This window comes from Carcharhinus amblyrhynchos, unplaced genomic scaffold (assembly GCF_965287045.1).
Source record: "Carcharhinus amblyrhynchos unplaced genomic scaffold, sCarAmb.v2.hapA scaffold_474, whole genome shotgun sequence".
Lineage (NCBI taxonomy): Eukaryota > Metazoa > Chordata > Chondrichthyes > Carcharhiniformes > Carcharhinidae > Carcharhinus > Carcharhinus amblyrhynchos.
Genome location: NW_027650214.1, coordinates 97,647 through 122,029, shown reverse-complemented (window position 1 = coordinate 122,029; position 24,383 = coordinate 97,647). Strand labels below are relative to the sequence as shown.

Below are 24,383 nucleotides of genomic sequence, written 5' to 3'. Positions count from 1 at the left end.
GCACTATCCCCGTAACCCCACTTATTTACCCCACTAATCCCTCTAACCCTACGCATCCTGGGACACTGAAGTGCAATTTAGCATATCCAATCCACCTGACCCACACATCTTTGGACAGTGGGAGGAAACCGGAACACCCAGAGGAAACCCACGCAGCTATAAGGAGAACGTGCAGACTCTGCAAAGTGACCCAAGCCAAGAATTGAACCCTGGAGCTATGAGGCAGCAGTGCTAGCCACTTTGCCACCCCTAAAGAATTGTGTTGCAGATGATCCTGTCATTCAAGACTGGCGCTCTCCTAGTTGAGCTCTTCCAGTACAGTTACAACACTGGCATCTGCCCAGCAATGTGGAAAATTGCCCAGGTATGTCCTGTACACAAGACGCAGGAAAAATTACACCTTATCATAGAATCCCTACAGTGCAGAATCTACTCTTGATATCAGTAAAATAACGGAAGGTGTCATCAACAGTGCTATCAAGCGACACACATACTTAGCAATAACCTGCTCACGGATGCTCAGTTTGGGTTCTGCCAGTCATTCAGCTCCTGACCTCATTACGGAATTGGTTTAAAGATGGACAAAAGAGTAACTCCCGAGGTGAGGCGAGAGTGACTGCTTTTGATAGCAAAGCAGCATTTAACCAGGCATAGCATCAAGGAGCCCTAGTAAAACTATAGTCATGAAATCATACATGCAGAAGAACCCTTTGGTCCATTGAGTTGGCACCGATACTTCAGAAACATCAGAACTCCCACCTATTCCCTTCTACCAGCACTTGGCCCATAGCCCTGAATGTTACGATGTGCTAAGTGCTCATCCAGATCATTTTTAAAGGATGTGAAGCAACCCACCTCTACCACCCTCCCAGGTAACACATTATAGACTATAACCACTCTTCACATCCCTCTTACCTGCTCCTCACCTTGAACCAATGCCCCCTCCCTTAAACTAAGGAATAGCTGCTCCTTATCCACTCTGTTCATGTTTCTTACAATCTTATACACCTCAATCCGGGGGGGGGCGGGGGGCGGATGCTCCACTTGTGGGATTGATATCTGGCACAAAGGAAGACGGTTGCAATTGTTGGACGTCAATCATCTCCGCTCCAGGACATTATTGCAGGAGTTCCTCAGGATAGTATCCTAGGCCCAGCCATCTTGAGCTACTTTATCAATGACCTTCCTTCCATCATAAAGTTAGAAGTGGGGATGTTTGCTGATGACTGCATAATGTTCGGTATTATTTGCTACTCCTCAGATACTGAAGCAGTCCATGTCCAAATGCAGCAAGATTGGACAATATCCAGGCTTGGGTTTACAAGTGGCAGGCAATGACAATTTCCAACAAAAGAGGATCTAACCTTCATCCCTTAACATTACTGAGACTGAAGGCCCCCTCCCGCTATCAATATTCCTGGGGTTACCATTGATCAGAAACTGAACTGGACCAGCTGTACAAATACTGTGGCCACCAGAACAGATCAAAGGCTTGAAATCTGGCAGTGAGTAACTCACCTCCTGACTTCTCAAAGCCTTTCCACCTTCTAAAAGGTAGAAGTCAGGAGTGTGATGGAATACTCTCCACTTTTACAGGATGAGTGCAGCTCCATCACAATAGTTGAGAAAGCCCCCCAACGCCTCTACTTTCTCAGAAGACAGGAAATTTGGCATGTCAGTTCCGATTCTCACCAATTTTTACAGATGCACCATGGAAAGCATTATTTCAGGTTGTATCATAGCTTGGTATGGTTCCTGCTCTGCCCAAGACCGCAAGAAACTATAAAAGATAATGAATGTAGCCCAATCCATTATGTAAACCAGCTTTCTACCCATTCACTCTGTCTATACTTCCCACTGCCTCGGAAAAGCAGCCAGCATAATTAAGGACCCCGCTCCCCATGGACATTCTCTCTTCCATTGGCAAAAAGATTCAAATGTCTGAGGTCATGTACCAACCGCTGCCATCAGACTTTTGAATGGACCTACCTTGCATTAAGTTGATCTTTCTCCACACCCTAGCTATGACTGTAACACTACATTCTGCACTCTTGTTTCCTTCTCTATGAACAGTATGCTTTGTATAGCGTGCAAGAAACAATATTTTTCACTGTATGCTAATACATGTGACAATAATAAATAAAATCAAATCAACAACACTCAAGAAGCTCAACGCCATCCAGGACAAAGTAGCCTGCTTGATAGCTACTCCTTCCACAACCATTCAATGCCTTCACCACCAGTGCAAAGTGGCAGCAGTATGTACCATTTTCAAGATGCACTCAGGAACTCACCAAGGCTCCTTTAGCAGTACCTTCAAAATCCATGACCATCACCATTTAGAAGGGCAAATGCAGCAGATACATGGGAACACCTATCACATGTATGTTGTTAAGTACCACCCTCTTCACAATCTCTTCCCTACACTGTGAAAGGATGGGAATTGACAGGATTCATAGGGGAGGAGAGAAGGTGGTACGTGGGGGTGGGGAGGAAGGACTGCAGGTAGCAGGCAAGACAGGATGCAAGAGGCTGGAATGTGGAGAGGGCAGAATGGCAAGGGGGATGGGTAGATGGTGATCGTGGGCAGGTGGGTGAGAGAAGGAACAGGGGACAGAAGGTGCCATAGCCAAATCTGCAGATGACATTCAAATAGGTGGGATAGTAAGTTGCAATAAGGAAATAAGAAATTTACAAATGGATATTGATATGGGTATATTTGGAGAGTGTCCAAAATTTGGCAGATTGAATTTAATATGGATAAGTGTGAGGTTATCTATTTTGGTCAGAGACATAAAAAGGCAATTTATTAGCTAAATGGAGAGAAACTTCATTGCTTTGGCATAGTGTGGTCTGGGTATCCTTGTGCATAAGTCACCAAAAATGAGGGTGCAGGTACAGCAGGTAATAAAGAAGGCAAATTGTATTTTTGTGTTTATAGCTAAAGGAATAGAATATAGGTATAGGGAGCTGCTGTTGTAACTGCATAGGGCATTGGTGAGACTGCATCTGGATTACTGCACAATTTTGGTCCCGTTATTTGAAGATGTAGTTGCATTACAGGTGGTTCAGACAACGTTCACTAGATTGATTCCAGAGATGAGAGATTTGTCTACAAAGAAAGTTGTATATAGAGTTTAGAAGAATGGAAGTCCTAATTGAGACACATAAGCTGCTAAACGAGATTGACAAGGTAGATGTAGAGTGAATGTTTTCCCTTGTTGGACATTCTAGAACAATGGCCATAGTTTTAGGCTAAGGGGCAGCAGATTTAAAACAGAAATGAGGAGGAATTACTTCAAAGGGTTATGAATCTATGAAATTCTCTATCCCAGAGTGCAGTGGATGAAGACTCAAGAGGCTGAATGGCCTGCTCCTCATTCTTACGGGAGGGTTGCACAGTGACAAACTGTTGGCATGGGAGGCGGGGGGGAGATATTAGGGGAAAGAGAGGGTGAACAAAATCTAGAACAGTATCAAGGATGGTTGGCACTCATTACCTCCCCCTTAGTAGCAGAGAGAATGGGCTAGAGAGAGGGAGAGAGCCCAAACCTGAGCGGAAAGTCAGATTCATCCCTCACCAACTGTGCAACGAGCCTAGTAATAAAACATTGTTTGCAGTTTTGTTGCACTGGGGTCAGTTGCACACTTTGTTTGGAAGGAGAGAAAGTCAGGTGACAGTGAACCAATCACTTTGGGGTGAATGAATCTGCTCTCTGCTTAATTACCTTGAAGTTAAGACTGCAAGTCTGATGATAGTGTAAGCAGTGAATACGTAAGTGTTGAATTGTTTTGTCAGTTCTCTCCAACTTCCTTTGTCCCTATGAGCAGTAAGGATGTAATTCTCTGTACTTGGGACCTGGGATAGTTTTTTTTGCTTAATATAGGAGGTGTACTTTAATGGTCCCATTCTCAGACTCCTCACCCCCCACTCGAAATGGGAACAAGTGGGAGAACATCCAGGCTTTCGAGTCTAACATGTGCAACAGAAGTTGCCATTCGGCCCCTCTACAGTTTATATCATTGGGCACAGGACGGGGGATGGCGGTCATTCAGCCCTACTACGTGGCAACGTTTGCATTTATTTGGTCCTGGAAGAGGCTATTCAGCCCCTTAAAACCCAGTCTAATAATGTCTTACCCAATTCAATTGGACAATCAAAGATGGTGGAGTCCTGGCAGACAGGAAGTGACGTCAACTGGCAAGTGCTCTATCTGCCGTACGATTTAATTTCTGAATTCATGTGACAGCTGCAGAGAGTTTGAAAAGCCATTAGTTAGAAACAGTGTGTAAAGTGGTACGATTTGAACATCAATAATTTGAAAAAGGAATGGGATTTGTTTGTGTAAATAAAGTTGATTGATGATTGATGCTAGCCAAGATGGCGGCGACCAGTTGCCCTCAGCCAAGATGGCGGCGGGCTGTAGCCGCAGGATGTGACGCCAACACCGATTCCCTGGCAACAACACCGGGCTCGATTGCTATTAACATCAGAGCTTTGAAAACGACTTGTAATCTGCTGCGGTATTGAACACCGCGGGTCCGATTGCCATTTAAAAAAAATTAAAGAAAAAAATTAAAAGTGAAAATTGTGACCGGAAGTTCACGGAATGTTGGCTGAGGAGGGAGGGTGGGGGAAAAAGTTAAAGGATCTCTTTGCTATCCCCGCTTCCTCCCACCAATGGAACCGGTACAGAGTTTTTTTTTATTTTCGCTTGTGAGGCGGCATTCGGGAGGTGTCCAGAAATTCTATGTGTAAAAAAACTCAGGCGCACACCAGATGTGACGCAATGGTGACCATCTTAGTGCGGGGCAATTGCCCCGCGCCGCCTATGTTGCTGTTGGTCGCCGTCACTCAGCTTTATTGACAGCGCCGGTGGCGGTGGGCGGGGCCTACCCGTGCGGACCGGAGAGAGAAGGCGGTGGGGGAGGGTAGGGGGAAGAAGACGGGGCCCCAAAGCAAGATGGCGGCGGAGGGCAGGCAGACAACAACAAAAACAATAACAAGAGCTGCTGCTGGCCAGCCCTGAGGAACCTTCCAGAAACCAAACATAGCATTTAAATATCTATATCTATCTATATATATATACTATAACATATCTAACCTAACCTAGTCTGATTAACTTTAATTGGAGAAGTGGGGGAAAACAAGTAATTTCAAAACACAAAATGGGGCCATATCCACTTTAACAGGCTTGGTAAGTATTTTCTTTGGAGGTGGAGTGGTGTGGGGGGATTTGTCCTCAGCATTTTGGGTTGGGGGGATGTCAGTTGACATCTTTGGCAGAGGGTGATGCCTCCTACCTCCCCCTGAGAGTGTTGTCAGGAGATGGAACTGGCAGGAGTTGGATGTTTGCCCCCTTCTTGTCCTTATCCTGCCCCCAGCTGCTGTTCCAATCTCCTTGGGCTCCACCAGCTCAAGGATACTTTGCTGTCGCTGGGCAGAAGATGTTTGACTGGTATCTCTGAAATTCGGGCCTGACAGGATTGGGATGGAGAGAAGTGGTAGGAGGTTGGTGTGCTATTGATAGGGACACACTGATGGGAGTTGGAGGGGCAGCACAGAAGTGACCTTGGGCATAGGTGATTACTGTTTGAGCCTGTTGTATCTCGGAACTGTCTTTATTCTTTGCCCCTCTCGATAGTAACTTTTGTTTGTTTTTCTCAGGGAGAAGAATCCGCCAGAGTAACAGGTAAACATGGACCATTAAACCTGGCCCCTCCGTCTTGAATTTGCTTTTTTTTGCCAATTGCTGATCTGCATTGTGCTGTTTCTCCTTTCGCGCAAAGCCTTTATACCTGCTGGGCCAGTGTTTTTGTTTGTTGCTATGCCCATGACCAAACCCTTGGCTCTCTGTCCCATGATATCTTTTATAGTTTGAGAATAACGGGTAACCTTTTTAGAATTGAGGTGAGGAGAATTTTCTTCATCCAGAGGATGGTGAATCTCTAGAATTCACTACCACAGAAAATAGTTGAGACCAAAACATTGTCTGATTTCAAGAAGAAATTAGATTTAGCTCTTGGAGCTAAAGGGGCCAACAGATATGAGGGGAAAGAGGGATTAGGATATTTAACTTGACCTGCATGATCATAATGGCAGACCAAGCTTGAAGGGTCAACTGGCTTGCTCCTGCTTCTAGTTTCTATGATTTGATGTGTGCTACCCTCCAACTGATACCAAACCTACCCTTTTTTAATAATGCCCCCCTTTCAACAGCAAAACAAAATCAGATTTCCACCTTTCAGTTTTAAACAGCAGTCATACCTGACTCAAAATGTTATTTCTGTCTGTCTATTGTTTCTTTCCAGAACTTTCTGCTTATATTTAAAATTGTGAACACCCACAGCATTTTATCCTCATTACTATGTACTGTGATTTATTATATGCCCTGATGTGTGTTGCTTTTGCACAGAATGCCTTGAGCTTATTGCAACTCTTGGTAAATTCAACGCTTTCTGTTTATTTTGCAGGGAGAGGAGTCAGCGCAAGAGCAGGTAAATATTTGACTTCAGTGCGAGAAGACTGCGTACGTACCTTATTAAATTACTGAAGATTAAAGACATTGGATGGAAGGGCATTCAGGCTGAGGAAGTGGTTTGTAGTGGATTATGGTAAATTGTGTGTAGAACTTTCTAAGTTACAGTTGCAGTGATGTGGACAACTCTGCGAAAAAATGTGAAGTTTCTTGGGCAAGGTTACAGAGAAGCTTTACTGGAGATTTGGCAATGTCCGTTGGGATTCAGTGCTGTGCCTGTCCTGGGAGTGTTTGATGGGGACAATGTAGAGGGAACTTTACCTAGTATCTAACCCCATGCTGTACCTGTCCTGGGAGTGTTTGATGCAGACAGATTTATTCTCTCTAGTCCCCTGTTTCTACCCAGGAGCAGGAATGCGTGATACGTATTAAATTCATGCCTAATGGTGCAAAATGAGCATCAGATAATTTATCAGTTAGAGAAAATCATAGTTTTGGAGTGGTGACTCCTCCACCAAGTCTCCTTAGAGGCCCACTTTTTTCGAGCTGTTTATTCTCTATAGAGCACCTCTTTTTTAAAAATTAATACTTTTTAATATATTAAACCATTATCAAATTCCTCAAGCAACTTGGATGTCTTTTGTAATGAACTGTTGTGTCACACAAAATGGCGATCATGTTGCAGTCATTATATTGGAACTCGCCACGACCTCCCCTCATGATGAATGAGTGGGATATGGAGTCAGATTTCTTGCTGATGGTGCCAAGTTTGGAGTGGCAAACGGGACGTACGAGGGATTACGTCACGGTGATTTTTGGAAGGGGGTTGGATTGTGTCACAGTGACCCGAGTCTGGATGCTTTGGGACTTGGGAGGGGACCTTGCTGGTGGTGGCGTCCCCATGCAGGAGATCACGGCACAGAGTTAAAGTGATTAGTAAACGAGCAGTGGTGAGATGTAAAAAATCGTTTCAATGCAGCAAGTGGTTAGGATCTGGCATCCACTGTCTGAGAGTGAGGGGGAGGCAGTTTAATCATGGCTTCCAAATGGGAATTGACTTGATGTTGGAAAAAGAAAAATCTACAGTCAGAAAACATCAGAAAATGAGCAATTCGTTCAGTCCCACCTGGAGACCTGGTGTGGGCAGGATGAGCCAAAGAGCCTGGGATCTGCTTCCTAACAATTCTGTGATTCATTTGCATCTGTTTCCGGTCATCACATTTTAGGGAGGACAAGGATCTTTGTGAGGGGTGCAGAGGAGATTTACCAGTGAGGCTGCATTTAGAATGCTGTGTACAGTTTTGGCTCCCATATTTGAGGAAAGGTAGAATCATAGAATTCTGACAGTGCACAAGGAGGCCATTTGGCCCATCACATCTGCAGCAACTGTCCAAAAGGGTTGTGGAAAGAAGGCAAGAAAATAGATTGGTGAAGCAGGCTCAAAAGGACCTAATCCTGTTCCTATTTCTTACGGAATGGTTTGAACGATGAGTGGGATTTGGTACATGCTCAGTTTTGAAGAAGCTGGGATCTTTTTCCTTGGTGCCAGAGAGATTGAGGGGGGATTTTACCGAGTGGCACCAGGTTTGGTTAGGGGGTAGTGAGGGACAGCTGCTCCCATAGGCTGATGGTACAGGAAATAAGGGGATGGATGGGGCGTGAGGGCGAAGGGCACACATTGAAGAGTTTGGGTAAGAGATCTGACAAAGGGTCATCTAGACTTACAACATTGGCTCAATTCTCTCCCCACAGATGCTGTCAGATCTGCTCAGATTTTCCAGCATTTTCTGTTCTGTTTTGGATGAGGGGTAGAGGGCACAATATGAGAAAGTACCCTTTTAAAGCAATGAGCACTGACAAGCTGGAACCTGCTGCCCATGAACGGGGTTGGAAGCAGTGTGTGTCAACAATTTTAAAAGAAAATTGGAAAAGGTCACGAGGGGAATAAATGTGCCAGGCTACAGGGATGGAGCAGAAGGAATGGATTGGAACTGATTGGCTGCTTGACAAAGAGATAGAAGGGCAGAGTGTCCACCTCCTGTGTGCCACAACTGCAGTCTCACAATAAGGGCTGGACCATTTAGATTAAGATGAAGAGGGATTACGTCGCTGAGGGTAGTGACTCTCATGAAAGTCTTTACCCGAGAAGGCTGTGGAGTATCAGTCCCCGAACGCATTTGAGACTGAGGTTGATAGATTCCTGATGGGAAGGATTGCTTGGGATTGAGCAGAAATGGAAATATTACAAACTTCTATCCAAAGAAAAAGATTTATTCAAAAAAAGTTAGGCGAAAATTTGACATGCTGCAAACATACAGTGAGTTTTATTTTTCAACATGAAGTTTTTGGTTATAAGCATGAACTGTTGAAAAACCCAAGGCTAATTCCTTTAGAAATGGGATAGTTTCCCGGGGCGGGGGGGGGGGGGGGGGGGGTCGTTTGCGGTACAATTACAGAATATAAAGTTTGGATCAGGTCACTAATTTCTGATTAGCTATGAGGAGAGGTTGAGGGGTGACCTGATAGAGGTCTACTGTTGGCGGCATGGTAGCACAGTGGTTAGCAATGCTGCTTCACAGCTCCAGGGTTCTGGGTTCAATTCCCGGCTCGGGTCACTGTATGGAGTTTGTATATTCTCCTTGTGTCTGCTTGGGTTTCCTCCAGGTGCTCTGGTTTCCTCCCACAGCCCAAAGATGTGCGGGTTAGGTTGATTGGCCGTGCTAAGAAATTGCCCTTCAGTGTCCAGGGATGTGTAGGCTAGAGGGATTAGTGGGTAAAGTATGGGGATATTGGGGTAAGGCCTGGGTGGGATTGTGTTTGGTGCAGACTCGATGGGCTGAAGGGCCTCTCTGCATTGTAGGGCTCTGTGATTCTATGATAAGATTATGAGTGGCGTGGACAGAGTGGATAGTCAAATGCTTTTTCCTAGGATGGAAAAGTCAAGTACTAGGGAACATAGGTTAAAGGTGCATGGGGAAGAGTTTAGAGGAAGTGTGCGAGGCAATTTTTTTTTATATGCAGAAGGTGGTGAATGTCTGGAATACACTGTCCAGGGAGGTGGTGGGAACAGGTGTGATAATGGCATTTAAGGGGCATGTAGTCAAATACATGGATAGGATGAGAATGCAATGATAAGTACATACAGCTTTAGTTTAGGCTGGCACCATGATCAGCGCACGATTTGAAGGCCGAAGGGCTTCCTGTGCTGTGCTGTTCTTTAGAAACGTAGAAACATTTGTTCCTTGTTTTCTTTGCGCTCTCTTGCGGGATGTCTCAAAGGTGCACCTGACAGAGGGAGTGGAAGGTTGCAGTTAGGAACATTGGCTTAACTGTATGACTGTCAGTTTCGGAGGAGCCGTCACTTTGAACACTTGTTATTGGAAAGTTTGGGCCTTCTACAAGTAGTTTTAGAATGGGTGAGTGCAGAGGTGGGGCTGAATGGCTTCTTCCTGTTCTGCAGCACTTTGACTCTATACTGTTTTTGACTTTCAGACACTGATCAGCTGTGGATCATCTTCAAACACTTGACAAGATGGGGGATAGGAGTGGAGAGCTGGATCTGAAACCTGACTTTAGGAATGGTAAGTGATGTTTCTCCTTTTCCCCTGCCCCTTTCTCGGAGGGTCAGTACTGTGGGAGTGCTGCACTGTCTGGGGTCAATACAAAGGGAAGGCTGCGCTGTCAGATGGTCGGTACTGAGGAACCGCTGCACTGTCGAAGGCTTGGTACTGAGGGGATGCTGCACTGTCGGAGGGTCAGTACTGGGGGACTGCTGCACTACTTAACTTTCGCCTTTTACAGGCAGCCTAACCAGCAGTCCCGACGATACAGAGGAGGCTCGTGAGACGTCATCTGGCATTGAGGTGGAAGCGTCAGATTTGAGTTTGAGCCTGACAGGGGACGAACACATGGCGGAGGATGAGGAGGAGGTGGATCGTCGAGGCACTGGGGATGGAGGCAGACATGCTCCGGAGAAGGAGAGCTCAGACGAGCGAGACTCTGACTCGCTGGAGGACACTGGCACGTATTCCATTGTGGATGAGGAGGATGAGGAGGAGGATGAAGAGGAGGAGGACGATAGCAAGATGGAAGACGGTCGCCCAGAGACACCTGCTCGCCGGAGACGGGGGCCTAAGAGGGCCAGCGAGCCTGAGCGCGACTCATCAGAGGAGGAGGCGGCACTGGAACGCTGGGTCCACTCGGAGGTGGCAGCGTTGCCCCCGCCCACCTGGTGTGCTGCCCCCGCTTTGGGAGGCCGGGAGATTGGTCGTGATCCTCGTGCCTTCATGTATCGGGCATGCGGCGCCCGCACCTTCGTGGAACGCTTGCGGCTGCAGCATGGCCTGGAGCGTCACATTGGCTGTGTCAACACTCTCCACTTCAACCGCCGTGGTACGTGGCTCGCCAGCGGCAGCGATGACCTCAAGGTGGTTATCTGGGACTGGGCCCGTCGGAAGCCTGCCCTCGAGTTTGAAAGCGGGCACAAGAGCAACGTATTTCAGGTGAGGTGGACAGCTGTGTGGGCACAGTTCTGACTTCCCGCCATATGGCGGTACTGCAGAGACCCTGTTTTGTGGTGTGGAAGAGTATAGATAGTATAGATCACTCACTGTGTGACTGCACAGAGCCAGTGTTTATTCAGCAGGGTAAGGATCACTCACTGTGTAACTGCACAGAGCCAGTGTTTATTCAGCAGGGTAAGGATCACTGACTGTGTAACTGTACAGATATGGAGATGCCGGTATTGGACTGGGGTAAGCATAGTAAGAAGTCTCACAACACCAGGTTAAAGTCCAACAGATTTATTTGGTAGCAAAAGCCACTAGCTTTCAGAGTGCTGCCCCTTCGTGAGTGGAGAGAGCATTAAGCACAGGCTAAAGAAATGTGTTTTGTATCCAGATAGGACAGTTAGTGAGATTTTGCAAGCCCAGGCATGTCGTCGGGGTTACAAATAGTGTGACATGAACCCAAGATCCTGGTTGAGGCTGTCCTCGTGTGCGGAACTTGGCTATCAGTCTCTGCTCAGCAACTCTGCAGGAAAGGATGTCTTGCGGCATGGTATGTTGGGGAGACCATGCAGACACTACGACAACAGATGAATGAACACCGCCTGACAATCACAAGGCAAGAGTGTTCTCTTCCTATTGGGGAACACTTCAGCGGTCATGGCATTCGGCCTCTGTTCTTTGGGTAAATGTTCTCCAAGGCAAACTTCACGACACACAGTGCAGAGTTGCTGAGCAGAGACTGATAGTCAAATTCCGCACACATGAGGATGGCCTCAACCGAGATCTTGTGTTCATGTCACACTATCTGTAACCCCCACGACTTGCCTGGAGTTGCAGAATCCCACGAACTGTCCTGTCTGAAGATAATACACATTTCTTTAGACTGTGCTTAACGCTGTCTCCACTCACATTGTCTGTCCCTTTAAGACTTGATTTACTTGAGTAAAGACTCGCATTCCAATCATTATTTTGTAAATTGAGTTTGTGTCTTTATATGTCCTGTTTGTGAATAGAACTCCCACTCACTTGACAAAGGGGCAGCGCTCTGAAAGCTAGTGGCTTTTGCTACCAAATAAACCTGTTGGACTTTAACCTGATGTTGTGAGACTTCTAACTGTACAGAGTCAGTGTTTATTCAGCAAGGTAAAGATCACTTATTATGTGACTGTACAGAGTCAGTGTTTATTCAGCAGGCTGAGGATCAATCACTGGATGAGGGGGCCTGGGCAGAGGGATGGAATAGGGAGGGACAAAAGGGGAGTGAGAATTTGGATTGGAGAGTGGAAACGGAAGGGGGAGGTCGAAGTGTTACAGAAGGTGAGAGGAGAGATGACGCAGGATGTGTAGGAAGGGTAAGGGAGTACAAGGGAGTGAATGGGGCGGCACGGTAGCACAGTGGTTAGCACCGCTGCTTCACAGCTCCAGGGACCTGGGTTCGATTCCTGGCTTGGGTCACTATCTGTGTGGAGTTTGCACATTCTCCTCATGTCTGCGTGGGTTTCCTCTGGGTGCTTCGATTTCCTCCCACAGTCCAATGATGTGAAGGTTAGGTTGATTGGCCATGCTAAAATTGCCCTTGGTGTTCTGAGATGTGTAGGTTAGAGGGATTAGTGGGTAAATATATAGGGATATGGGGGTAGTTCCTGGTTGGGATTGTGGTTGGTGCAGACTCGATGAGCTGAATGGCCTCTCTCTGTACTGTAGTAATTCAATGATATTCTACTCTGTATGAGTTGGGAAGGGAGGATGGGGGGAGGGCAGGAAGAGTGAGGGAGGGTGGGGTGAGGACTGGGAGGCAGGGGGGGATGAGGATGGGAGGTGGGGAGAGAGAGGGAGGACTGGGAAGGGTTTGAGGAGGGGAAGGCAAATGATGGGGAGGGTGGTTTGAGGAGGGGGGAGGGAGGTAGGGATGGAGGATAGAAGAAGGAGAGAGAGAGTGAGAATTCCACAACTTACGACTTGGCGAGCTGAAGACACAGTGGTGGAGCGATGGGAAAGAGACTGCTCTTGGACACATGCAGAGAGTGTTATAGAGACTGTGGGAGGATTTGAGGTCTCAGTGGAATTGGGAAAGAAGTTGAGAATTCTGAATTTGAGATGTTGTTTAAGTGGGAGCTGGTGTAGGTCAGCGAGTGAATGGGACTCGCTGTGAGTTCAGGCACAGGCAGCAGAGGTTAAAGACCTCCAGCTCACAGCGGGTAGAATTTGGGACAGCAGCCAGGAGCCTGTTGGAAAGGTCAAATCTGGAGGCAATCAGCAGCAGAGAAGCAGCAGGTACCAAGCCTAGCAAAGGCTCCACACAGGGGAGGAGGGACAGGTTATCTTTGTCCCAGTCACTGAGAACCTCCAGTGAGGAGTTTGAACATTACAATAGGGATGATTGGAGAGATTCAGTAAAGAAAATCACAACACCAGGTTAAAGTCCAACAGGTTTATTTGGCAGCACTAGCTTTTGAAGCCTCAGGCTCCTTCATCAGGTCAGTGAAGATCTGTGTTTACAAACAGGGCATGTACAAACTCAATTCACAAGATAATGGTTGGAATGCGAGACTTTACAGGTGATCAAGTCTTAAAGTACAGACAATGTGAGTGGAGAGAGGGCCAAGCACATGTTAAAGAGATGTGTATTGTCTCCAGACAGGACAGTTAGTGAGATTTTGCAAGCCCAGGCAAGTTGTGGGGATTACAAATAGTGTGACATGAACATGTATGTTTAAGACTTGATTACCCGTAAGGACTCGCATTCCAACCATTATCTTGTAAATCGAGTATGTGTCTGTATATGCCCCGTTTGTGATCACAGCTCTTCACTCACCTGATGAAGGAGCCTGAGACTCCAAAAGCTAGTGCTGCTGAAGAAACCCGTTGGACTTTAACCAGGTGTTGTGAGACTTCTTACTATGCTTACCCCAGTCCAACGCTGGCATCTCCACATCATGGAGAGATTCATACGTGGGACTCCCAGGAAAGGTCCAGAGTCCAGGAGGGAGGGAGTTTGGAGGCTGGGTTGGTCATTTTGCCCCTCTGCTGGGTAGCATTCACTTGCTGTAACTGTGATTGATCTCGATTTTTCTCACTCTCTTGCCTGCCTACTCCAGGCCAAGTTCCTACCAAACAGCGGGGACTCCACGCTGGCGATGTGTGCCCGTGATGGCCAGATCCGGATTGCTGAGCTGTCAGCGACAGAGTGCTGCAAGTCAACCAAGAGGGTGGCTCAACACAAGGGTTCAGCTCACAAGGTAGGTGGTCAGACCTCGGTAGGGAAATGCTCGTGTCTCTCCATCCTTGCCGTTATGTTTTTCACTTCGCTTGTGCTCAGTGGCAATTTGGATGAGCTGTTAGACCACAGGAGGCATCGCGGTCCAATCCTCCGTGCCCCAGTTTCAATTCCTGCTCCTTTATTTGCAGCTGGCGCTGGAGCCTGACTCTCCCTGCACCTTCCTGTCTGCCGGTGAAGATGCCGTTGTTTTCGCCATTGACTTGCGACAGGAGAGACCAGCCTCGTGAGTATTTGAGCTGGGGAGGAGGAGGGAGGTCAGTGCCAAAGGAGAGTCGGGCTGATGGAGGGTCTGTGCCAAGGATGTACTGTGTTGTAGGAGGGAGTGCAGTTGGCATGCCGTGCTGTTGGAAGGAGGGCTGATGCCAAAAGTGCATCGCAGTCAGAGGGAATGCAACGCTGTGCAGTAGAACAATAGGTAGTGACTTTATTGAGACATATCAAATTCTCTGGGGGTTTGATAGGGTAGATGCTGAGAGGCTATTTCTTCCTGGGAGAGAGTCTAGGCCCAAAAGGCTTAATCTGAGTAAGGGGTCACCCATTTAAGACAGATGAGGAGGAATTTCATCCCTCTGAGAGTAGTGAATCTGTAGAATTCTTTACAGCAGAGTGCTGGACAGGCTGTGTTAAGTATGTTCAAGGCTGAGGGATAGACAGATATTTAATCAGTAAGGAAATCAAGGGTTATGAGAAAAAGGTGGGAAAGTGGAGATGAGGATTATCACATCAGATCAATCATGATCTCATTGAATGTCGGAGCAGACTCGACGGGCTCCTATGTCCTGTTCTTACGATGAGTAACTTAGGGACACTTGCAGTTGGCAATGTTCCCAAGTATCTGTTGCTCTTGTCTCTCTAGATGTGAAGGTGATGCCTAACGGGCCTTGATGAGTTCTGTAGTTGTTACACAAGGCTGCCTCTGTGCATCAGTGGTAGAGGGAATGAATGTTTGTGGGAGGGTTAGCAATCAAGTAGGGCTGCTTTGTCTTGGATTGTGTTGAGCTTCTTGAGTGTTGTTGAAGCTGCACTCATCCTGGCAAGTGGAGAATATTCCATTGAAACTAGTAGCAGAAATAGGCCATTCAGCCCTTTGAGTCTGCTCTGCCATTCATTTTGATGATCATGACTAATTATCAAATTCAATATACTGATTTTCACCCCCCCCATTCCCACATCCCTTGATCTTTTTACCCCCCAGGGCTATATCTAATTTCTTCTTGTAATCAGTTAACTATTTTCTATGTTAGTGAATTCCACACTTTCACCACCCTCTGGGTGAAGAAATTTTTCCTCACCTCAGTTCTAAAAGGTTTACCCCTTCTCAAACTATGACTCCTAGTTCTGGACTCCCCCACCAGCAGGAACATTCTTTCTGAATCTACTCTGTCTAACACTGGAATTTTATAAGTTTCTATGAGATCCATCTCACTCTTCTAAGTTCCAGTGACGATAATCCTAACTGAATTGGTCTCTCCTGATGTGACAGTCGTGCCATCCCAGGATTCAGCATAGTAAACCTTCACTGTACTCCCTGTATAGCAAGGACATCTTTCCTCAGATAAGGACACCAATACTGCACACGATACACCAATACAACCTCACCAATGCCCTACACAATTGCAGCAAAACATCCCTATCCCTATAATCAAATCCTCTTGCTATGAAGGCCTGCGTACCATTTGCCTTTTTTTGCTGCCTGCTGTACATGTGTGCACGCTTTCAGCAATGCAAAAGGACACCAAGGTCCTGCTGAGTGTCCGCCTCTCAATTTGCACCATTCAAGTAGTAATCTGTCTTCGTATTATTGCTACTAAAGTGGATAATCTCATGTTTATCCACATTTATTCTGCATCTGCCATGCACATGCCCACAGTCAGCCTGTCCAAATCACACTGAAGCATTTCTCCACCCTCCTCACAACTCACCTTCCCACCCAACTTTGTATCATCTGCAGATTTGGACATAATACATTCAACCCCCTCTTCCAAATCTTTAATATATAATGTGAACAGTTGGGTTCTTAGCACAGATCCCTGTGGAACTCCACTAGTCACTGAGTGCCAATCAGGAAAAGATCCATTTATGCCAACTCTTTGCTTCCTATCTGCTAACCAGCTTTCTATCCATCTCAAGACATTACTTGCAATCCCACGTGCTTTAACTTTACTGGTCGGTGCAACATCGAGGGCCGAAGAGCCTGTACTGCGCTGTAACGTTCTATGTTCTATAATAGTCTGTTATGCAAGACCTTGTCGAAAGCCTTCTGAAAATCTAAATAAACCAGGTCCACTCATTCTGATCGATCAATTCTACTAGTTACATTCTCAAAAGACTTCCGCAGGGCCTGTTCCTGTGCTATAACTTTTTGTTCTTTAGATTTGTCAAGGATGATTTCCCTTTTGTAATTCTGATTTATACTACACCTACCAAATGCTGTTATAAAATCTTTGATGATGGACTCCAGCAACTTCCCCAGTACGGACATTAGGTTCACTGGTCTATAGTTCCCTGTTTTCTCTCTACCTCCTTTTTTGAATAGTGGGCTTACATTAGCTACCCTTCAAGCTGTAGAAACCAGTCCAGAGTTCAAAAAATTTGAAAAATAACCGCCAATGGACCAACTATTTTCAGGGCCAGTTTCTTAAGTACTCTATTGCATTCTTGGGGGAGTCAGAAGATGAGTTATCCACCACAGGGTTCCCAGCCTCTGACCTGCTCTGAAAGACACGATGTTTATATGGCTAGCCCAGTTCAGTTTCTGGTCAATCGTAACCCCCAGGGATGTTGATAATGGGAGGAATTCAGTGATGGTAATGCCATTATTGAATGTCATGAGATGGTTAGATTCTCTCTCTTTTGAGATGGTCATTGCCTGGCGCTTGCGCGGCGTGAATGTTGCTTGCCACATTTTTAAATATATAGATGCCGACAGCATAACTAGGGAAAGAGTAGGGCTAATTAGGGACAATGTTGATAATCTGTGTATATGGACCTGACACAGGTTGTTAGTCCTTGATGAATACTTTGGAAACGGACGAAGCAGGGAGGAGGTCTGCGAAATATTAGAGGAATACAAAACAGATGGAGAGGAAGTAAAAGTAGATAAATAAACAGGCCCAGGTGTGATGTATCCCAGGCTTGAAGGAGGCAACGGAGGAGACATCATCAGGGGCACTGGCAGTAATTTTCAAATCCTCTCTGACCATGTGAGCTGGTAGACTGCTAACAATGGACTGCTAGCATTGTCCCATTATTAGAAAAACAGCTATAGGGATAGAACAGAAAATTATAGGCTAGTCAGTCTAATCTCAGTGATAGGGAAGTTACTAGAAAGAATTGTGAGGGGTAGAATGCATCTTCACTTGGATCAACACTGCTTAATCAGGGATAGTCAGCATGGATTTGTTAATGAGAAGTCATGTTTGACAAATCTCTTCCCTAATATTTTGAAGAGGATAAACAGGAGTGTTAATGGGGGTAATGCATATGATATGATCTATATGAACTTTAGCCAGGCTTTTGATAAGGTCCCTTATGGCAAACTGGTCAAGAAAGTATTGGCCTATGGGATCCAAGGCAAAGTGACACATTGGATCCAAACTGGCTGAGAGGCAGAAAGATAGGGTGATGGTAGAGGGATGTTTCTGTGGCCGGAAGTCTGTTTTTAGTAGAGTTTCACAGGGCTCGTTGCTGGGGCCCTCGCTATTTGTGGTATACATTAATGATTTGGATTTACTCCCTACATTTATGTTCAAGAAGTTTGCAGATGACCGAAAGTTGTTAAGAGTGGTAAATAGAAAGGAGGATATCAATGGACTAATCAGGTGGGCAGAGCAGCAGCAAATGGAATTAACCTGGAAAAGTGTGAGGTAATGAACTTGGGGGGGTTAACAAGGCAAAAGCTTACATCATGAATGTAACCCTGGAAAGTATTGAGGATCAGAGTGCATATCCACAGATCCCTGAAGACAACAGGATAGATTGATAAGGTGGTTAAGGCAGCAAAGGGCATACTTTTATTACCCACTGCATAGAATACAGAGCAAGGGAGGTCGTGATGGAGTTGTATAAAACACTGGTTAGGCCACAGCTGGAGTACTGTGTGCAGTTCTGGTCACCACATTATTTTGAAGGATGTGATTGCACTGGAGAGGGTACAGAGGAGATTCACCAGGATATTGGACTGGAGGGTCTGAGCTTTGAGGAAAGATTGCTTCGACTGGGGCTGTTTTCCTTGGAACAGCAAAGGTTGAAAGGGGACCTGAAAGAACTGTATAAAGTTATGAGGGGTGTGGACAGGAAGGCATGTTTTTCATTAATGAAAGGGTCAATAACCAAAGAGCATAGATTTAAGGTAAACTTAAAAATTGGCAAGTCATGTTGCAAGGTTTATAGAACCTTAGTTAGGCTGAACTTGGAACAAAGTGTTCCATTCTAGTCACCACTCTACCGGAAAGATGTGGAGGCTTTGGAGAAGGTACAGAAAAGATCTACCAGGATGTTGCATGGTATAAAGGACATTAGCTATGACGAGAAGTTGGAGAAACCCGATTTGTTCTTGCTGGAATGATGGAGATTGAGGGGTGACCTGATAGAAATCTACAGGATTATGAAGGGCATGGACAGAGAGGATAGTCAGAAACTTTTTCCCAGGGTGGAAGAGACAATTACTATGGGATATAGGTTTCAAGTGTGAGGGGCATGGTTTAAAGGAGATGTGTGAGGCAAGTTTTTTTTTACGTCAAGGATGTTGGGTGTCTGGAACACTCTGCTGGGGAGGTAATGGAAGCAGATACAATAGTGACTTTTAAGGGCATCCAGACAAATACATGAATAGGATGGAAATGGAAGGATGTGGTCCCCAGAAGAGTAGGGGATTTTAGTTCACATAGGTAGTAGTATGGTCGTTTCAGGCTTAAAGGGCTGAAGGGCCTGTTCCTGTGCTGTAATTTTCTTTAGCCTTTTACTTCTTGTAAAGAATAATCTTAGAATCCCCACAGTGCAGAATGAGGCCAATCGACCCATTGAGCCTGTACTGACAACAATCCCACCCTATAACCCCATGCTAATCCCCTGACAGTAAGGGGCAATTTAACATGACCAATCAACCTAATCTGCACATATCTGGACTGAGGAAACCAGAGCATTTGGAGGAAACCCACACACATGGGAAGAATGTGCAGACTCCGCACAGTCACCCAAGGTTGGAATCGAACCCGAGTCCCTGACGTTGTGAGGCAACAGTGCCACTGTGCTGCCCATAAAAGCGGAGTTGGGGGGAAACCTTTACACCCAGTGGGCAGTGGGAATCTGGACCTCGCTGTCTGAAAGCATGGTGGAGGTGGCAACCTTCATAACATTAAAGGAGCATTTAGATATTCACATGTGCTGCCATGACCATCAAGATCTATGGGCCAAGTGCTAGAAGTTGATATTAGTGTAATCAGATTTTTGTCAACCAGGTTGGTCATAATGGGCCGAGTGCTGGCGATGTCAGAATCTATGAAAAACTTTATCCAAAGGTACTGGATATGTAGGAAGAGCAGGCAAAAGGAAAATGAAGTGGGGCAACCTTGTCAGTACAGAATCATACAGTGCAGAAGAGGCCCTTTGGCCCATTGAGTCTGCACCAACACGCAAGTAGCATCTGAACTCTCACCTAATCCCATTTACCAGCACTTGACCATATCCTTGACTGCTATGATATGCCGAGTGCTTTTTCAGGTATTTCTTAGGCATGACCTCCCTCAGATGAAGCCATACTGACTATCCCTGATCAAATCTTGTCTCTCCAAGTGGAGACAGATGGTTTCTCCAGAAGTTTCTCCAATAGTTTCTCTACCACTGACACAAGATTCACGTGTTTGTAGTTTGCTGGGTTATTTTTTCCTATCTTATAAAAACGCTGACATTCTAATGGTAGCATTAAACTGAAATATGAGATTCAGTAACGAGGTTGTTACGGTAATCATGGTGATTTTAATTTACATATAGATGTGACAAATCAGATTGAACTTTGTACTGTGGCAGATAAATTCCTGAGAGTGAGTGAGTTTTTTTTTAAAACTACTATGGTATTTTAAGGTCAACTAGGCAGCGCTATTCTATATTTCGTATTGTGCAATGAGAAGGGGCTAATTACCTTGGTGGTGCAGGGTTTTTTAGAAAGCAGTAGCCATAACATAGAATTTTTCGATAGGGTGGAAATTGAGGAAGTCCGATCAGAAGCTAGTGTCCTATACCTAAACAAAGGAAACTACAAAAAAGAACGACATGGTGGTTAGCACTGCTGCTTCACGGCACCAGGGACCCGGGTTCAATTCCTGGCTTGGGTGACTGCCTGTGAGGAGTTTGCACGTTTTCCCCGTGTATGCATGTGTTTTGTCTAGGTGCTCTGGTTTCATCCCACATTCTGAAAGACATGCTGGTTAGATGCATTGACCCGAACAGGCGACGGATTGTGGCAACTAGGGGAATTTCACAGTAACATCATTGTAGTATTAATGTAATCCTTACTTGTGACTAATAAACTTTGAGTGTACGAAGTGTTTGCTGTGTAAAATCAGGTTCAAAATTCAGTGAAGGAAGATTAAGAGATTGAGTATCAGAGTAAACTTGCAAGTAACACAATCAGCCTGTAAAAGCTGAAAAAGTGATAAAAGTTGTTTCCTTTTCATTATTAAGTATTGTTCAACTGTTAATAGTTGAGCTGTTTCATTTGTTAGTTAGTTTTAAACTGTTATTAAATAAAGTTTGCTTTGCTATAAAAGATCCCTAATTTGTCAGTGAAACTACTGCTGGAGCAAAGCATCCTATCCTCTCATTTATGCCAAAATAGAAAAATTGTTGGGGTCTAGCCTGGCATCCTAAGGTAACTTGGGGTTCTGGTCCAGCACCCTAACTCTAGAAACATAGACAATAGGAGGAATGGATCTTCTGGCACCTCAGACCTGCTCTGTCATTCAATATGATTCAGGTTGATCCAGTACCTCAAAATCATACTACAGCTACTACTACCATTTCCCTTACTCCTTGACACCTCTAACTTCTAGAAATTTGTTTCCTCCTCAAATATATTCAGTGCCTTGACCAAAGCACAGTCCGAAAGACGTGCCGGTTCGATGCATTAGCCATGCTGAATGCTCCCTTAGTTTAACCGAACAGGCGCCAGAGTGTAGTAACAAGGGGATTTTCACACTAACTTTATTGCCATGTTAATATAAGCCTGCTTGTGACACTAATAAATAAACTTCAAAAACAAAAATATTACTGAGTCCGAATCCTATAAGTTTACAATAGGGAGCAAGGAAATGGCAGAGCAATTAAACAACTACTTTAGTTCCGTCTTCACAGAGGAAGACACAAATAACTTCCCGGAAATGCTAGATAACTAACAGTTTAATACGAAGGAGGAATTGAAGGAAATTAGTATTAATAGAAAAATAGTGCTGGAGAAGTTAATGGAACTGAAAGCCACTAAATACCCAAGAACTGGTAATCTATATCCCAGGGTACTAAAGGAATGGCTATGGAATTAGGCAAAATTAAAGTTGTCATAGTCCAAGATGATTAGAGATTGCATTCTACTTTGAGAGGAGAGCTGACAGTGATTTAGAGCATAGAGGTTTACAGCATGGAAACAGGCCCTTTAGCCCAACTTGTCCATGCCTCCCCCTTTTTTCAACCCCTAAGCTAGTCCCAACTGCCTGCGAGGGGCCCATATCCCTCTATACCCACCTTACCCATGTAACTGCTTAAACACTTTTTTTAAAAGACAAAATTGTACCTGCCTCTACTACTGCCTCTGGTAGCTCATTGCAGACATTCACCATCCTCTGAGTGAAAAAATTGCTCCTCTGGACCCTCTTGTATGTCTCCCTTCTCACCTTAAACCGAGCTTTAGACTCCCCTACTTTTGGAAAAAGTTGTTATCTACGCCCCTCATTATTTTATAGACCTCTATAAGATCCCCCCTAAGCCTCCTATGCTTTAGAGAGAAAAGTTCTAGTCTATTCGGCCTCTTCTTATAACTCAAACCATCAAGTACCGGTAGCATCCTAGTAAATCTTTTCTGCACTCTCTCTAGTTTAATAATTTTTTTCTATAAAAGGGTGACCAGAGCTGTACACAATGTCCCAGGTGCGGCCTTACACAACTTCAACAAGTCGTCCCAACTCCTGTATTCAATGTTCTGACCAATGAAACCAAGCATGCTGAATGCCTTTTTCACCACTCTGTCCACTTGTGACTCCGCTTTCAAGGAACTATGAACGTGTGCCCCTAGATCTCTTTGTTCTATAACTCTCCCCAGTGTCCTATCATTAACTGAGTAAGCCCTGCCCTGGTTCGATACACCAAAATGCATCACCTCACATTTATCTAAATAAAACTCCATCTGCCATTTGTCAACCCACTGGCCTAATTGGGCAAGATCCCGTTGCAATTGGACATGACCTTTTTTACTGTTCACTAAGCTATCAATCTTGGTGTCATCAGCAAACTTACTAACCATACCTACTAATTTGCATCCAAATCAATAATATAAATGACAAATAACAGTGGACCCAGCATTGATCCCTGAGGCACACCATGAATCACAGGTCTCCAGTTTGAAAAACAACCCTCTACGACGACCTCTATCTTCTGTCTTCAAGCCAATTTTGTATCCATTTTTCTATATCACTCTGGATCCTGTGAGATTTAGCTTTATGCAACAACCTACCATGCGGTACCTTGTCAAATGCCTTGCTAAAGGCCATGTCGACAACATCAATTACACTGCCCTCATCTAAGTTCTTGGTTACCCCTTCAAAATACTTGATCAAATTTGTGAGACGTGATTTTCCACTCTCAAAGCCCTAATCAGTCCTTGCGTCTCTAAATGCTTGGAGATCCTGTCTCTCAAAATACCTTCTAACAATTTATCCATTAGAGATGTGAAGTCACTGGCCTGTAGTTCCCAGGCTTTTTCCTGCAGCCCTTCTTAAACTAAGACACAACATTTGCCACCCTCCAATTTTCAGGCAACTCGCCCGTGACTATTGAAGATTCAAGTATCTCTGCTAAGGGACCCGTAATTTCCTCCCTAACATCCCACAACGTCTTGGTGTATACTTCACTGAGTCCTGGGGATTTATCTACTTTGATGCACTTAAGACTTCCAGCACCACTTCCTCTGTTATATGTACACTCCTCAAGACATCACTATTTATTTCTCTTAGTTCCCTAACATCCATGCTTTTCTCAACAGTGAATACTGATGAGAAATATTCATTTAGGACCTTACTCATCTCTTGTGGCTCTGCATATACATAGATGACCTTGTTGATCTTTAAGACGTCCTATTCTCTCCCTAGTTACTCTTTTGCCCTTTATGTATTTGTAGAAGCTCTTTGGATTCTCCTTTGCCTTATCTGCCAAAACAATCTTGCGCCCCCTTTTTGCCCTTTTGATTTCTCTCTCAACTCTGCTGCTACACCCTCTGTATTCTTCAAGGGATCCGCTTGATCCCAGTTGCCTATGCATGTCATGTGCCTCTTTCTTCATGACCAGGGCCTCAATATCCCAGGTCATCTAGGGTTCCCAACTTCTACCAGTCTTGCCCTTTACTCTTAAGATGAATGTGCTTGCCCTGAACACTGGTTAACACACTTTTGAAACCTCCCACTTACCATACGCCCCTTTGCCTTCCCACAGACTCCTCCAATTAACTGTTGAAAGTTCCTGCTTGATACCATCAAAATTGGCCTTGCCCCAATTTAGAATTCTAAGTTTTGGGCCAGACCTACCACTCTCCATAGCTATCTTAAAACTAATAGAATTATGGTCACTGGTTCCAAAGTGATCCCTCACTAACACTTCTGTCACCTGCCCTTATTTTCCAAAAGGAGGTCAAGTTTTGCCTCTGTCTAATTGGGCCATCCACATACTGAATGAGACATTTTTCCTGAATACAGTAATCAAATTTTTGACCATCCAAGCCTCCAATACTATGGCTGTCCCAGTCAATGTTGGGAAAGTTAAACTCCCGTACTGTTACCACCCTATTTTTCTTGGAGCTATTTGTAATCTCCTTGCATATTTGCTCCTCAATTTCTTGCCCACTATTTGGAAACCTAT

General features: G+C 45.1%; 1 protein-coding gene across 1 annotated transcript in view; it reads left to right on the top strand.

Moving 5' to 3' along the window:
• The first annotated feature begins 4,946 nt into the window (after nt 1–4,946).
• Nucleotides 4,947–24,383, top strand: part of dcaf8 (DDB1 and CUL4 associated factor 8) — a 31,477-nt gene continuing 12,040 nt past the window's right edge. The window contains exons 1-7 of the mRNA XM_080183927.1: nt 4,947–5,198; nt 5,669–5,693; nt 6,475–6,498; nt 9,972–10,060; nt 10,281–10,981; nt 14,086–14,226; nt 14,396–14,490. Coding sequence (XP_080040053.1) covers nt 10,012–10,060; nt 10,281–10,981; nt 14,086–14,226; nt 14,396–14,490 — 986 coding nt within the window. The 5' untranslated portion in view covers nt 4,947–5,198; nt 5,669–5,693; nt 6,475–6,498; nt 9,972–10,011. The remainder of the gene's footprint in view (nt 5,199–5,668; nt 5,694–6,474; nt 6,499–9,971; nt 10,061–10,280; nt 10,982–14,085; nt 14,227–14,395; nt 14,491–24,383) is intronic.